This window comes from Siniperca chuatsi, linkage group LG19, assembly GCF_020085105.1.
Source record: "Siniperca chuatsi isolate FFG_IHB_CAS linkage group LG19, ASM2008510v1, whole genome shotgun sequence".
NCBI classification, from domain to species: Eukaryota; Metazoa; Chordata; class Actinopteri; order Centrarchiformes; family Sinipercidae; genus Siniperca; species Siniperca chuatsi.
Window position 1 is genome coordinate 17,728,512 of NC_058060.1, and position 15,341 is coordinate 17,743,852.

Genomic DNA, 15,341 nt, shown 5'->3' on the forward strand with positions numbered 1-15,341 from the left:
AAAATGTAATATACTGACTAAAAATAGCAGCCTAAAAATATCCAGTAAAGTTCCCCCCAAGCTACTAAACCCTCAAAAATTTCCCTCAGTGTCCTCAGGTCCAACTACAGGGACACGTTTTATTTATTTCGTTTAGAAAAGATGAGAAACTATTTTGCTGCTTTAAATCAAATTTGTGCGAACGGCAGCCATGGATGTAGCCAAGCAACCCGTTGCCTAGCAACGCACACTGAGACCTTGGACGCTGGGACCCGAGAGAACAAACTTTTAGCACACTTGTGCTAGCTTTGTTCATTGTTTTTAGCTAAATTAATTTAACATTGTATAGATTACAGACAAACTGCTGCATCCGGGCTACATAACTACTAGTTGGTGGAGGGTAAACACAAAGTTTAACTTAGTTTACCCACCTTTTAGGCTGATACCTAACGTTATAAATCTTTATGGAAGACTTAAAACAAACTGATGTAAGCTAATCTTTAGCTCAAGGAGTAGCTAAAAGGTGAGTTATTTTTGTTTGTTGTTTGGTTGTCTTATGATGATGACGAAACTATGTTTTTTTTCTCCACTTTTTAATTCCTTTACCTAATATCTCTGCCTGCATTACTAAATAGCATAGGAAACATTTGTTTCCCCCAAACTTTAACGTTATTTGTTTCTGAATAATGTAGAAATTGTCCCTAATTCAAGAATAATGGGTTTCTATAACGTTACCTAAAAGACTTACAAAAGCTTTAAAGTCTTTAAAATGATTTGATTTTACTAGTGTCTAAATAAGGGTCTAAATAAATTATAGCATGTTACATTTTGTTAAATACTGTTTTTAAAACAGACAAGAAAATAATATTTGAACACCACTGGGCATGCATATAAAATTTGACTTTGGTTGTGTTTTTCTAGTATGACCTGCACAAGTAAATGTCACATAGCCACCAGAAAAAAAGAGAATTTTTGTTGCAAAAGTGCAAAAGGTCAGTGGATACAGCAGAGTCCTGTGTAGAAAGTGGTGAAGATGGTGGCCCCAGGAGAGGAGACGAAAACAACAACAGTAGTCTTCCCCAGTCCCACCCTGAGGCTGCTGTCTCAAAGGAATGGGACATCAAATGGGAGGACACTTGGAAAGCAGAATTTGTTCAAGCAGGATGTAAAACAAGCTACGGGCAAGGTAGACCATGTCAACATGATGCTTACCTGCTTTGTGCACTTTCAGAGGTCTTACACACCTTATAGCCTTTCTCTATGTTTGACTCTTTAGGAAAAAAACTCAAAGAGCAAGCAGCATGTGTTCACTCATGGTCTCCATCACCTACAACATTTCTCCTGTGACAGCCCTGTGCGTTTCATGATGTATTCTGAAGCTGCTGCAGCATTCATTAGCCTCCACTCAAACAACACAGTCTGCCTTTACAAAGCTGATGGCCACAAGCAGACTTCCTTAGCACACCTCCCTTTCATGGGCCTCACCGCCACAAAGATCTCTGGCTGTCTGGTGGGTTGGGGCCCAGGGCCTGTCTTCACACTTCTGGACAGTGAGCTACACCTCCTGGATGTTGCTCACGATGCTCTGGACATACGTGTGTGTCAGGCTGCAGAACACTCCACGGAGTTGGTGACTGCAGGTGTGGGGAACGTGTGCGTGTGGTCGGTGATGCTCATGAGGTGTAAGTTGAAGATACAGGAGGGCCTGCAGCTCAGCACTTTCACTCAAATGGCATTGGCTCCCCCACGTTCTGACAGGCCCCATAGAGCCTTCGTTGTGTGCGGCTGGGTCGTGACGGTGGTCGACATCGACGCCGGGAAGGTTTTGGAGCACAGAAAGGATCTCTGCTCACAGTGTGTATGGGTGCATGTGTTGTGATGAATCTTTTCAGACTGTGAGTTGTGGAATTTGATTTTTCTAGCATGAACATTAACAAGTTATGTTTTACAGAGATATCACTGCATTGGTGTACTGCTCTCAACTGGACTGTTTGATCACTGCATCTCAAGAACTCTCCATTAGGATATGGGGTCCAGACTGGGAACTGCGTGTGGCTTTTGTAGGACATAATGGTAAAAAGTCATAATGTCTATCCATGCTCTTTTTTGTCCCTCTTTATGATTAGACATAATGTTGAAACGTTCTGTTTATTTGTGTCTAGGTGTGGTTAACTCACTGTTCTACTGCCCTTCATTAAGCATGCTGTTTTCAGCCTCTGTGGATTGTACGATCCGCTGCTGGAACGTGGAAGAGGGTGATGTGGTCGAGTGTGTCCACACAGAGCAGAAAAACACTCCCGTGTGCATAGGAGGCACTAAAAAGGGAGATACTTTCTTCTCCTTCTCTCACCAGGGAGTTGATTTCTGGACCATCAGAACCGTGTACACTCTCCACTGTAAACTCAAAGGGGATGAAGGAGCCCCACTGAGACAAATCCTAGTTTCCCCCTTCCCTGCTCCTTACCCTACACGGGTCCTCTGCATCAGCGGGGACAGCAATATCATGCTTGTGGCTGCAGAAACAGGAGCAGTGTTGACTTCCTTCAAGGCAAAGCAGAGGATTTTGTGTGCTGACTACTGCCTGCAAAAAGAGATTCTGTTGGCTCTGACTGAGACAGGTACGGTGCTCCAAGCCAACACACTCACTAATCCAATCACTTTGATGCAAGAGTGGAAGGAGAGAGGCCAGGGGCCCTGGCAGCCTAGGGACAATGTGACTGAGAATGACGCCCAGAATCTGCCGATCCCTGGCCCGGCTTGCTGCCTGGTACTCTACAGTTATGTGGCTGAGACACAGAGAGCTTTAGAAGAGTGGAGGAGTTTGCAGGAGAGAAGAGGATGCAGTCACAGAAACAAGGCAGCTCTTGATGATGCCAAGAATAAGTGAGCATATTTTCTACTTTTAGTACATTATACAAGTAAATATACTATGGCTCAAAAGTATCTTTATGTCAGCAAATTTGATTGTACTTCTGTGCTTGAGACAGGTTTTTGATCGTCCTTGGCCAAAGTGGAGGCTGTGTGAGTGTTCTGACATTGGATAATGGGAAGGTCTTGTACAGGACGCCGGCACACAATGGCCAGAGAGTCACTACAATGCAGGTGTACTCTGAGAATGGCTACCTCCTCTCCACAGGTATTTCCCAATGTAACTTTATTGTCTTTGCGTGCTTGTGAGTAATGACTTGACTTGATCCCAATCCCTAAGGTGAGGACATGACAGTGGTGGTGTGGAGAGTAAACCCCTACGTCCAGGAGTGTCTCAGCCAACAGATGAGCCTGCGCTGTGGGCAGCCTCAAGTCTACCTGGCAGCGCTGTGGCCCCTGCTGGCCCTGACCTTTCAAGACCCCAACAGTGGCACCTACAACCTGAAACACTTTCACCTACTCAACCAGAGCCAGAGCGATTACTCACCCAAGGAAGGACATTTAGACCATTTCACAGGTCACAAAAACAGTAAAAAAAAAAACAAAAAAACACAAAAAACAGAGTTGATTGAATTTTGTGTCCCTAATGAATTGATTGTCTGTTGTGGATGGTGTTATATTGTTTGTATGTACTCGGTTTTCTTGCAGGATCGTGTGTGTGTCCTGATCTTGAGGTGTTTGTCTCCAGCAGTCTAGATGGGACAGTGTGTATCTGGAATGAGGAGAATCACCTCATTAGGTTGGAGCTCATTACCTGCCATTACAGATGTGAAAAGCATTCAGAATTTCGGTGATGTATGTCTATTTATGTATCTATGACCCTTCCAGGACGCTGCAGCTGAATGCAGTGCCTGAGTGTCTGGCTTACAGTGGGTTTGGAGGGGAACTGTTTCTTGGCATCAGAGGGGATCTGTACAGAATGAATTGCGCAAAGTTCCTGTCACACAAATACCAACAAATGGTAACTAGTCAGCTTGCAGTGTGGCCGATGGATGTGTGGGGGATAATTTAGATATTTTTAACCAAAGCTGCAAAATATAAACAAAATGTTTCTTTAAACACATTTTATTTTTTACAGCTCCTTTACACTTATCGTGCTGAGCGCCTTCAAGACATGCCTATCATCCAGAATAATGAAGAGTGCAAAAAAGCAAAGTAAGATTTATTCATGTAAAATATTAAAAATAATCCAAAACAATGACCTAATGAGAAATATTGATCCAAACAGGAATGCAAGCGCAGACAAAGATGAGGAAGAGGAATTGCCAGCAATCAGCAGCAATTTATTATTGACCAAAGACATGTGGAGACAGAAGGTTTGTGTGAATTGGTTGATTTTAAGACAGCGCATGTCAGTGGTACACTGAAAAATGTGTTCAAATACCAATGGTGAATATCGTTTCTGTCTTGTTCCAGGAGTACGAGAGCTTAGAGAGCTCGAACATGGACCTAGCTGCACTCCTGCAAGGCTCAATAAAATGCAAAAAAGGAAAGCCTCCCAGCACAAAGGAAACCAAGAGGGAGGCTTTTGATCGCTACATGAAAATAATATATAGGTTGCCCCCCAATATTAAGGTATCTTCATCTTCCTTCCCCCTCTAACTTTACCTGCTTCTTCTCAATACTTTCACAGACTTTTATCAAATAAGTATTCAACTCACCTTTCACCTTTCCTTTAATACACTGTGGCAATCTGAAGCTAGCTCCTATGTGCATCAGTTTAAAGGTTTAATAGGACACTAATGTCTGGACATACAGGTGAAACACAATATTAATCCACAAGCTTCTTTGTCTAAAAATCACCATATGTCTAACTTTTATCTACATGATGCAAATGTGGTAGTGTCTACTTCATCTTTCAGAAATCAGCTATTTTGTTTGAATGTTTTGCACATTTTCACTAAATCATTAATAGGTTGATGCTGTGTTTTCAGATTGATTTGGAGGACACCTTTGACCCAGATGAACTTTCATTTTGTCCTAAGCCATATGACAACACGCCCTATAAACCCCCTCCCTTAAAAGAGGACATCCACCCCCCTGAATCTAAATTAAACATTCCTGTGAATGTGGAGAAAAAGAAGGTAAAAACATCATTAGCATGATAAACAAAACCTTATTCTCAGTCATTCTGGACTTTTGCTCAGAATCAGAATCAGAAATACTTTATTGATCCCCGTAGGGAAACTCTTTGTTACAGTAGCTTTCCTTTACGTCAGTGCACACAGGAGAAGTACTAGAAAACGATATGATACACTATAAAACAGGTCAGAAAATAAATTAAGTATCAGGTCGGTATAAGTATAAGATAAACTAAGTGTCGAGTACCAAGTGGGTTTACCGGTTGATGATGAAAGTACAGTATAAAATACAGTGTCGTCAAATATGTAATAAGTAATAGTAATAAGCGGAGGTGCATGTACTGTCAAAAGTAATAGAGGTATATAATATCAGTAACAATAAATAAGAAAACTAACATGGGAAAACTAATATTGCACGGGAGTAGTACACAGAATATTGCACAATTATTATTAATTAAGGCGGAGATGTAATGCTCAATGTCCAGTTTAGTGACCTAGGGTCACGATCTAGGGTCATACAGACTAACCCTTAGAGGGAGGAGTTAAATAGTTTGATGGCCACAGGCAGGAATGACTTCCTGTGGCGCTCTGTGGTGCTTTTTGGTGGGATGAGTCTTCCGCTGAAGGTGCTCCTTTGCTTGACCAGCACGTCATGGAGCGGGTGGGAGACACTGTCCAAGATGGCGTGTAGTTTGGCCAGCATCCTCCTCTCTGACACCACCGCCAGAGAGTCCAGCTCCACCCCCACAATGTCACTGGCCTTATGGATCAGTTTATTGAGTCTGTTTGCGTCCGCTACCTTTAACCTGCTGCCCCAGCATGCAACAGCATACAGGATAGCACTGGCCACCACAGACTCATAAAACATCTTCAGCATTGTCGGGCAGAGGACCTCAGCCTCCTCAGGAAATAGAGGCGGCTCTGGCCCTTCCTGTAAACAGCTTGAGTGTTCTTGGTCCAGTCCAGTTTGTTATCTAAGTGTACTCCCACGTACTTGTAGTCCTCCACAATGTCCACACTGACCCCCTGGATGGAAACCGGGGTCACTGGTGCCTTGGCCCTCCGTAGATCTACAACTAGCTCCTTTGACTTTGTCGCGTTGAGCTGCAGATGGTTCTGCTCACACCATGAAACAAAGTTACCCACCACAGCCCTGTACTCAGTCTCATCACCACCGCTGATACATCCCACCACAGCAGAGTCATCAGAAAACTTCTGAAGGTGGCAGGACTCTGTGTGGTAGCTGAAGTCCGTGGTGTAGATGGTGAAGAGGAAGGAAGAGAGGACGGTCCCCTGAGGGGCCCCAGTGTTGCTGACCACGCTGTCTGACACACAGTGCTGCAGGCGCACGTGCTGTGGTCTGCCTGTGGTCAGGTAGTCCACAATCCAGGACACAAGGGGGGCATCCACCTGCATCGCTGCCAGCTTCTCTCCCAGCAGGGCAGGCCGGATGGTGTTGAAAGCACTGGAGAAGTAAAAAAACATGATCCTCACCGTGCTTGCCGGCCTGTCCAGGTGGGTGTGGATGCGGTTAAGCAGGTAGATGATGGCGTCCTCAACTCCCAGCCGGGGCTGGTAGGCGAACTGAAGGGGATCCAGGAGGGGTCTGACCATGGGCCGCAGCTGTTCCAGCACTAGTCTCTCCAGGGTCTTCATTATGTGGGAGGTCAGTGCCACCAGTCTGTAGTCCTTGGGGCCACTGGGGCGTGGCGTCTTCGGCACAGGAACGAGGCAAGATGTCTTCCACAGAATGGGGACCCTTTGAAGACTCAGGCTCAGGTTGAAGACATGTTGAAGGACTCCACATAGCTGGGGGGCACAGGCTTTTAGCACCTCGGGGCTAACGCCATCGGGGCCTGCAGCCTTGTTTGAGTGGAGCTTCATCAGCTGTCCTCTCACCTGGTCAGCAGTCAGGCACACAGCAGAAGTTACAGGTGGGGGAGGGGGGGGGTCGTCGGTCTGGAGAGGGCCGTTAGCCTGATGGGGAGGGGGGAGCAGAGTACTCAGAGGAGCTTGAGGGCCGACAGCCCTTGTTGCAGACATTTACAGTAGAATACACATTTTATAGACAGAAAAATGTGTTATTATATATCAGCCAGATGTATTGAAATACAATGTGTGCCCGGAAGCAAAGTTTTGATCTATTTCTCTAACTGCAGAAGAAAAAGGCTCCAGCAACAAAATCTAAACCAGAGACCCTGATGAAAGTCAAGCCAAGGCCTGTTGCCAAAGTCATACCCAAGAAACCCATCATAGTGGAGAAGTATGAAGAGGTAAGCGCATGTATTGTCTTAATTCACAGTAGACAAAATAACGCATAAAACAGCAGCTCTCATCTGTGTGTGCATCTATGTGTATATCTGCACCCGTCCCTGTAGCCTCCAGAGATAATTTTTCCAATAGAGAAACCCAAACCAAAAACTTCTGCTCCACCTACTCGCCGTTCAAAGACCCCAACACCACCCCCAACACGGGAACCCAGCCCTGAAGTGCCGACGTTCCTCAAACAGTTTGCAGATGCGGGTTGGTTTAAAGACCTGTATCCTGATAAAAAGGTAGCCTATGCCAAACATATATATCTGCTGCTCACCAGGGAATTATATCATGCACAATGATAAAGTTGGTCCAAGTTGAGATCTTGTATGTTTGTGTGCAGTGTATCCCAAGCACCCTTTCTCCAGAGGACTTCTCAGTGCAGCTGCTGGGATATCTAGACAGTGCTCCGTCTAAGCTTAAGACCCTCGCTGCACTGCAGGCACTGTACAGCCAGGGACTCCTACAGAATACAGACAGGCTTTACCAAGGCCTCATTGACTTGGTGCCCACATTTGTGAGACCTCACATGGTACTGTATGTCCAGGATTCAAGACTGTCCCTGTGCATTTTAAAAAGTGGATTTTGAGGTTGGGTCTAATTGTTTTTCCTGTGTGTGTTTCAGTCACCTGTGGAACGGATTGTACTTGTTGAAACATTTAATCTGTTGATGCATCTTAAATCTGCCGGCCATGACCTGGTGAAAAAGCTTCTCACTCTTCTGGCTTTTAAAAAACTGGGTCTCCGGTGAGTCCATCAATGTTAAAATAACAAGAAATGACAATACAAGCATGTTAATCTTTATATTTAAAGTGGCTATAATCGATATTTTTATAATAATGTATGAAATGACAATGTGAAAACAATGTGAAAGGGGTCACTTGTAGTAATGAACCTACAGAGAACTATCACCTGAATCTGCAGCTCACCTCGGCTTCAAGGAAATTTTTATTGTGAGTTTCAGCTCATTGTTTAGTTGTCTGGCTGCATCTTTACTTGTTTTGGTTCACTCTCACCGCTCTCATAGTGTCGTTTTCAGCCGCAGCAGGCAGCTGTTTTCAGAGAAAAAGCTCCATAAAACCACTGTACACTATCTGCTCAGCACCAAACAGCAGACAGACACACCTAGAGACTAACTGGTGAACAGATTGGAGCATTTAGCAGCTAAAGAGCCAGATATTTCCCTCAGGAGTTGGTAGAGACCAAAAACAGAGCTAAAAAACAGTGAATGTTGGTCTTACCAATTCATCAGGCGGACAGAAACAGGACTGCAAATGAATGATAATGTTGCTTCATAACTGCTGGATGTGTAAATAAGCAACTGTTTGCTAACAAGCTCACTATATCAACTTAAAAGGTGATGCGTCAATGTTGTGTTCACAACATGTTTCTGCTGCCCCCAAGTGGCCAAAAAAATTGTCATTGTAGGTTTAATCTAAGAAATTTCTCAAGTGTCATGTAAACTTTCTTAAATGAAAATGAAAGTTTGTATTATCTTGTTGTCCTGTCAATAGAGAAACAGTGCTGCGCATGCTGACTGCATTAGGCGTAAATGAGGCTGAGCAGTGGTTGTGGCCAGAGCTGGAGAGCTGGGACTCTGAGCTGAAGGACCAGTCTGACATCTGGAAGAGCCTCCATGACAGAGCAGATTGTTGGCTGGAGCTATGGATCTCCAACTACAAAGTAAAAAAGACATTCATTTAAATCTTTATCTCTCTATCTTTGATTTCAGATTCACATGTGTAAAAAATGAAACATCTATCACATTCACTACCACCATCCATTATAGTATTTTTGAGTGTGACCAAAGGACAGAACAGGTGTATGAAAACTGAGAGGCTCTCTCTCTGTGAATCAGCTCTCCACTGCTTCTGATGTCCTTTACTGTGACCTTAAGTCCTCTAAATAGTAGTACACATGAGAGCTTGCCACAGTGTTGTTGACTGGCATGTCATGGCTGGTTTTGGCTTGCTACTGTAAGTGATTAACTGCTTTCGCTCTCTCTTTCCATGTCACCAGGCACATCAAAGGTATCTGTACCTCACTAGTACAGCGAAGTGGAAGCCGACAACCTTCAGCATGGAGGATGTGCTGAATTATTTCTGCTCTGTCCAAAAAGAAGAGTACAGAAAGGCCCGATGTGTTGCACCTGCTCGTCGCAAAAACACAGTGCTTTTGCCCTTATATGACTGGTATGTAAAAGTCATGTACATATGGTAGTTTCTTCTGCAAAATGTAGTCTATTACAACTTTTTTAATCTAATCTTATTGTTATTTGTGTAGTAGTTCTCAACCAATCCTTCGTCTAGGAGAGACTTACAGCATGGCCAGGATACCCAGGCCACCAGGTAAGACTTCATTTTCCTTTAAGATAGACTAATGATTGAATGCAACTGTGCTTATAGAAAAATGGTTTATAACATCTAATCCATTCTTGTCATACAGGTATAATTCTGCCTCCCCTGAGAAACCGTCCCTTCCTCATGCACTTCCCCAATTTCATCTCTTTGCCGTTACCTCGGGTCACTCTTTGCCCCTTTCACACCTACTCAGATGAGGACTGGGTGAAGGCCTCACCTCGCCGCTACTTCATTCAACAGCAGTCTTACGTAGAGTACTACAGGTGATGCCTCTTTGTCTGTAACACTCCTATTAACACCTGATGAGCCATACAACAAACATTTTGAAGTATGTTAATTAGTTTTGACAATTAAATGACTCTTAAAACTTTGCTCTATGACTGATTTATTCTGTGTCTTACAGAATGTAAATGCATTCATGTGGTGCAAGCGGTGATTTGGTATTTTCCTGATAATGCTGTATATACAAGGTGAATGAATACAAAAACGCATAATCCTGAACATTTTAAAACAGATATTCAAGAAATACAGTATAACAAATATGTAAATTAGAACAGCACAAAGAGAAAATACATTACTTTGTGAATAAAACAGAAAAAAACACTTGGTAAAAGAATTGGTATGCATTTAAAATAAAGCTAAATATTTTGCAGTTACATTCATTTCCTATTTAAGGAAAGATTATGCAAATATTTAGTAAACCTAGATTATAAAAGGACACCACTGTCAAACTTGTAGTTTTGATTGTTGACATGCAGTATACACACGTTTATATACGGTATCTGAATGAGTGCCTTGTATAAAGAAAGTACTGGTGACAGTTGTAAAGGCAGACAGCCTATAATCTTCAACCAGGGGGATGTTAATCTTTGTATCCCAACTATCCTGTTAACCTAATTATTAAATACTAATACTCATTTTTGGTACAAAACCAACATTTATTCAGTCAACAAGTGAACTTATTAAAGTAGTATAGCACCATTTTAGTGAAGTATGGTTTATTACTGTCTCCCCCCTTAAAAAATGTACATTCCTACATCCCTAGAGGAGGAAACCTTATCTGTAACTCTGCCATCAGGCCAACTCTTCCATTTTTAAATAAGCGTTATCTTCTGATCCATCTCCTGATCACATTCATGCTCCTGATAATAACAAACCTGTTCTTTGGTGACACAGTGAAATCCTCATTTACCGCGTACAATTTTGACTGTGAACATAATGGCTAAAAAGGAGATTATTGGGCTTTGTTGGAGGGCTGCATTGTATTGAGTGTCTTGCTACATTGTTCCAGTTATCTGTTTTTAATAGAAAGCATAAATTAATAATTCAAACCTTCACGAGACAAATGGTGATAAAGAAAAGATAAAAGCAGATAACTGAATACTACACATCCTATTAGGGTGACGATTTGATTGTCAGGTGTATATACATTGCTCTGGTATGTGTCAGTGAGCAAACTAAAAAGCACCTGTGTCCTTCCCGTCACCTCTGCTCTAGTCCATCAAGTCTTTATCATAATTGAGCAGGTCGCATGTCAGAAAGAGGTCAGAGCGCCCGCTGTCTATCAGCACCCTGTTCAGCTGGCTGCTGGTCGTGTTGATGTCTGTGGCTTCATCCAGCGGCCAGTCTAAGAGCTGAGCACTGGAGGGCAGGTCAGGAAGGCCCGGCTGGTAATCCTCTAGGGGGTTGGGGTACAGTAAGTGACGGAGAGAGGACATTCTCACAGCCATCCTCACCAGGTCCATGAGGCCAGCCATGGAGAGTGGGTTTAGGGCCAAAGCCAAGCTCTTAAGGGCCCAGCAGCCTCCCAGTGAGGGCAGCAAGAGTCCCAGCAGACCATCAGTCAGGCCGCAGCCACTAAGACAGAGGTGCTGCAGGCTACTGGAAGCCTGGGAGAGGAGGCGGCGAATAGAGAGCAGGGTGTTTTCATCCAGACGGTTCTCACTTAGATCCAGCTGCTGCAGCGTGGAGGCATGATGGCTGCAGGACAGATAGGCCAGGTCACCTGGGCTCAGGCTCAAATATGGCAGCTCCAGTATCTCTAGAGGCTGAGGCAGTGAGCTGTAACAAAAGAAGGAAGGACAGAACATTTAAATAATATTTATTATTATTATTCATTATAGAGGTCTGATTGTTTGTGTTCTGTCTATAATCTCATAATTCTAAATATGACTGACTAGTTAGTACATTTGTATTACTATGTCATGCCAAACATTTGGCTCATCCCACAAAAATGGCTACTTTTTTATATATTTATCAAACACCAAAAAGAGAGAAAAAGATAATTCACATATTTATGTGAATAATTTAAAATAAATTATACGCCACAGAATAATAACTAATTGACAAATCATTAGAGATAAGTATATTGCCTTTCCATTTCCTAAATCTATGGTCGGACAAATATTAAATACTGGTCTCTAATTAGTTTGTAAGTAAATAAGAATTGAACAAATCTTGTCAGATAAAAAGTTTCAGGGTAGCATTCAGGCCATACCTAAGCAGCACACGAAGTTGTCCGGGCAGGCGCAGTGCAGTGAGGCTGAGGCGTTGCAGTTCTTGTAGCTTTGCCAGACCCAGAGACAAGTCCCTCAGAGCCTCTTTCTGGCCAGAGTGGTCTCTGCGAAAATCCAAGTTACAGTAGTGCAGGCGAAGAGAGTTCAGTGCAGGGAAGGTGGAGAGCAGAGGCAGCAGCTCAGCCAAGCCAGCCACCCCGAGGCTGCTGTAGCGAACATCAATGCCCAGAAGACCCTGGCGAGGCAGGAGGTCTAGCATGGTCTTGATACTAGACACTGAAATCTCTTCCACTCGTAGGTGCCTGCACTGAAGCTTGAGGGGTCCCAATGTGCTCAGAGCCACGCGAACACGCTCCCAAGAGCGAGCATTTACAAAAAGATCAGCTCTCACAAGCACCAACACATCACTATTTACATCTTTTTCTTCTGTCGCCTTTCTACTGCCTCCTAAACCTGTCACTGCAGTCTCTCTTTTCCTCTCTATCTCCATCCTCCTCCTGACACCTTTAATCAGCTCCTCTTCACCCAGAATCCCATATGATCCCATCCTCTCTCTGTCATTTCCCCCCAGCTCCTTCTTATCGGTGCTTGCCTCATCCCCATTTGGTGTCTTTCCCCTCTTCCACTGTCCCCTCTCTCTTTTCACATACTTTTCTCTCTCCAGAGCTGAGAACCTTTTCCTCTCCCGCTCTCCTTCTCTCCTTTGTGCCCTCTGTACGCCAGCTCTGGCCTGAACAACCATTGTGCAGAGAGCTACAGTCAGCGACCAGCCTCCCATGGGGTCTCCCATCCCTCCTTCATCTCCTTGCAGTCCACAGAGGTCCAGTACTTGCAAGACACACCTAGGAAAGAGCAGTGGTGGAAGAAGTACTCATATATTTTATATATTAAAAGTAGCAATACCACACAGTGTAAAAATACTCTGTTACAAGTAAAAGTCATGCAGTCCAAATCTTGCTTAAGTGAAAGTACAAAAGTATTAGCATCAAAATGTACTTAAAGTACTAAAAAGGAAAAGTATGCATTATGCAGAATGGTCCATTTCAGAATAATGTATATTATTGGATTATAATTATTGATGCATTAATGTGTTCATCACTTTAATCTTGCAGCTGGTAAAGGTGGGGCTACTTTAAACTACTTTATATATTGCTGGGTAGCTTAATTCATAATAATACTTCATAATTTATTAGTTGACTTACATTTTGGAATTTGAATCTGCAAAGTAACTGGTAACTAATGTTGTCCAAAAAATGTAGTGGAGTAAAAAGTACAATGTTGGCTTCCAACATGCAGTGGAGTAGAAGTATAAAGCAGCATAAAAGTACAGTACTTGGGTAATTGTACTTACTTAAATTCCACCACTGGGAAAGAGGAATGGGTCTTACAGAAACAACTCTGATAAACAAGATTACAGACCATGATCCAAACACTAGAATAATAAACCACGTCTTACCTTTGGTCCGACAGTCCTCTGACAACTGCAAGTAACAGAGCCTGGATGCAGAGTCGATTTCGCGCAGTTTGCCCTTGTTTGCTCCTTCCGCCGACACGCAGTGTGCGTTCAGGCCATCTCTGCACCAGTTCACCCACAGCCAGCGGTCTGCAGCTGGTGAAAGCGGCCTCCAGCAGCGGTCGGTACAGCTCCCTGGGCACCAACCTCAGCCAGCAGGATGACGAGCTGTGGTCACTCACCACCTCCCTGGCACAAAGGCTCACCAAGGAAAGCACCATTTCAGCACAGAGCAGGGTGAGCTTTCAGAATAAAAAAAAAAAGCAGCCGAAATAATGTTGCGTTTAACTCCTTTGCAAACGTCTGAGAGTTAGCTAGCTGAAACTAGCTCGACCACTAAGATTAACTTTATGACAGTAACTTGATGCGGTCGTGTAAAGCCCCAAAAAAGAATTTATAACATCATCTGATATCTACTTGGATTAGTAACAGAAATAACATACGCAGCGACGACTGGAAACCTTTAGCGGGTGACATGTTAAACGCTGACACACATGATGTTAGCAAACTCGACAAACTGTTACTGAGGAAGCTGCAGCAGGAGGAGTGTTTACAATTCAGACTGACGCATGCCAATGACGCAGCACGTAAAGGCGAGACGTCATGACTGTAGAAATGAAAGCATAGATTGGGTCTTGTGCACTTGTAACTTGTTTTTGTGCTCGTTAATTCTTGATTTTGTGCAGTTATTTTGTATAAAAGCTTTATTTTATAGTTTTACCGTCACCTAGTACTGTTCAATTAATAGTCTGTACATTCAAGGTTTTACAATACTAAACACCAGGTTATATATCCCTCCAAACGAGACATCTATTTAGGGAGATGATCCTAGGACATGCTTTTGACTGTAAAAATTAGAACATGGGGTTCAACTTTAGGTAGGCTATCAAACATGTTGGCGAAGCTCTGTCATTGCTGCCAAGTTTAGCCCTTGACCCTCATCCTTAGGTTTCAGCATGGAGATACTTTGACTAAAAAAAAACAATTGGGCTCTGTAGGGACTTCTGTATTAGCTCTTTGTATCCTGGTGAAATAAATATTCAGATTATTTACTGAAGTGAGAGAAACAATATTACAATGTAAAAATACTTCATTTCAAATAAGTCTTGAATCCAAATGTAAAGGAAAGTACAGATAAGTAGTGTTGGAAAAATGTACTAATAACTAACAACAAAAGTACTCATAAGGCATATAAAGAGTTATATTATTATGTATTATAGTGTTGGATTATTATCACTGATGATTTGATGTCTAAATTGCATTTTTTGAGAATGACCAAGCTAAGATCCTGTAGATAGCAATCCCAAGCAACAACCAGAAGAAGGAACACGAGAAGCTCGAAAAATACCAAGGGCTGAGATTTGCTGATTTTGATTTTCTGCAGAGGTGTCTAAAAATGTGTAAAAACTGAAAAACAAATTTGCCAGGCCAATGATGAAAGAGGTCTGGAATGAACCACTGTATGGTGATGCTGCTGGGACCGATGATATATCACAGAACCTGTGCTTCATAAACTTCTTTGCAGTGCAATCAAATTCACTGATTGATTTAGTCAAGTAAAAGAAGAGACTGAATCACACTGGTGAACCTCTGTTTTAAGGAAAAAACAGAGGAGAACCCACTTAGCCTCAAGACATCAAATACTAAAAGA

The 15,341-nt window shown here is 43.0% G+C and overlaps 2 protein-coding genes across 4 annotated transcripts; one reads left to right on the forward strand and one right to left on the reverse strand.

Annotated features, from left to right (window-relative positions):
• The first annotated feature begins 219 nt into the window (after positions 1-219).
• On the forward strand, positions 220-10,033 carry wdr97 (WD repeat domain 97). Of its 3 annotated transcripts, none has more exons than XM_044177105.1 (21): positions 220-502; positions 901-1,165; positions 1,256-1,833; positions 1,931-2,052; positions 2,142-2,862; positions 2,967-3,115; positions 3,188-3,424; positions 3,556-3,646; positions 3,736-3,868; positions 3,986-4,062; positions 4,136-4,223; positions 4,324-4,482; positions 4,842-4,991; positions 7,148-7,261; positions 7,367-7,543; positions 7,645-7,833; positions 7,927-8,048; positions 8,816-8,984; positions 9,321-9,493; positions 9,588-9,649; positions 9,747-10,033. In XM_044177105.1, the coding sequence occupies exons 2-21, from the start codon at positions 1,013-1,015 to the stop codon at positions 9,926-9,928; spliced, it is 3,846 nt and encodes a 1,281-aa protein (XP_044033040.1). In that variant the 5' UTR covers positions 220-502; positions 901-1,012; the 3' UTR covers positions 9,929-10,033. The 3 variants fall into 3 exon arrangements, with proteins under 3 accessions (XP_044033040.1, XP_044033039.1, XP_044033041.1); XM_044177104.1 differs by having other exon boundaries at positions 221-502; positions 9,585-9,649; XM_044177106.1 differs by lacking the exons at positions 220-502; positions 901-1,165; positions 1,256-1,833 and having other exon boundaries at positions 1,964-2,052; positions 2,179-2,862; positions 9,585-9,649.
• si:ch73-174h16.4 (leucine-rich repeat-containing protein 14) lies at positions 10,030-14,270 on the reverse strand. The gene is made up of 3 exons (XM_044177107.1): positions 13,634-14,270; positions 12,159-13,019; positions 10,030-11,722 (listed from the first exon to the last, which is right to left on the reverse strand). The coding sequence occupies exons 1-3, from the start codon at positions 13,909-13,911 to the stop codon at positions 11,155-11,157; spliced, it is 1,707 nt and encodes a 568-aa protein (XP_044033042.1). The 5' UTR covers positions 13,912-14,270; the 3' UTR covers positions 10,030-11,154.
• Between the last annotated feature and the right edge of the window lie 1,071 nt (positions 14,271-15,341).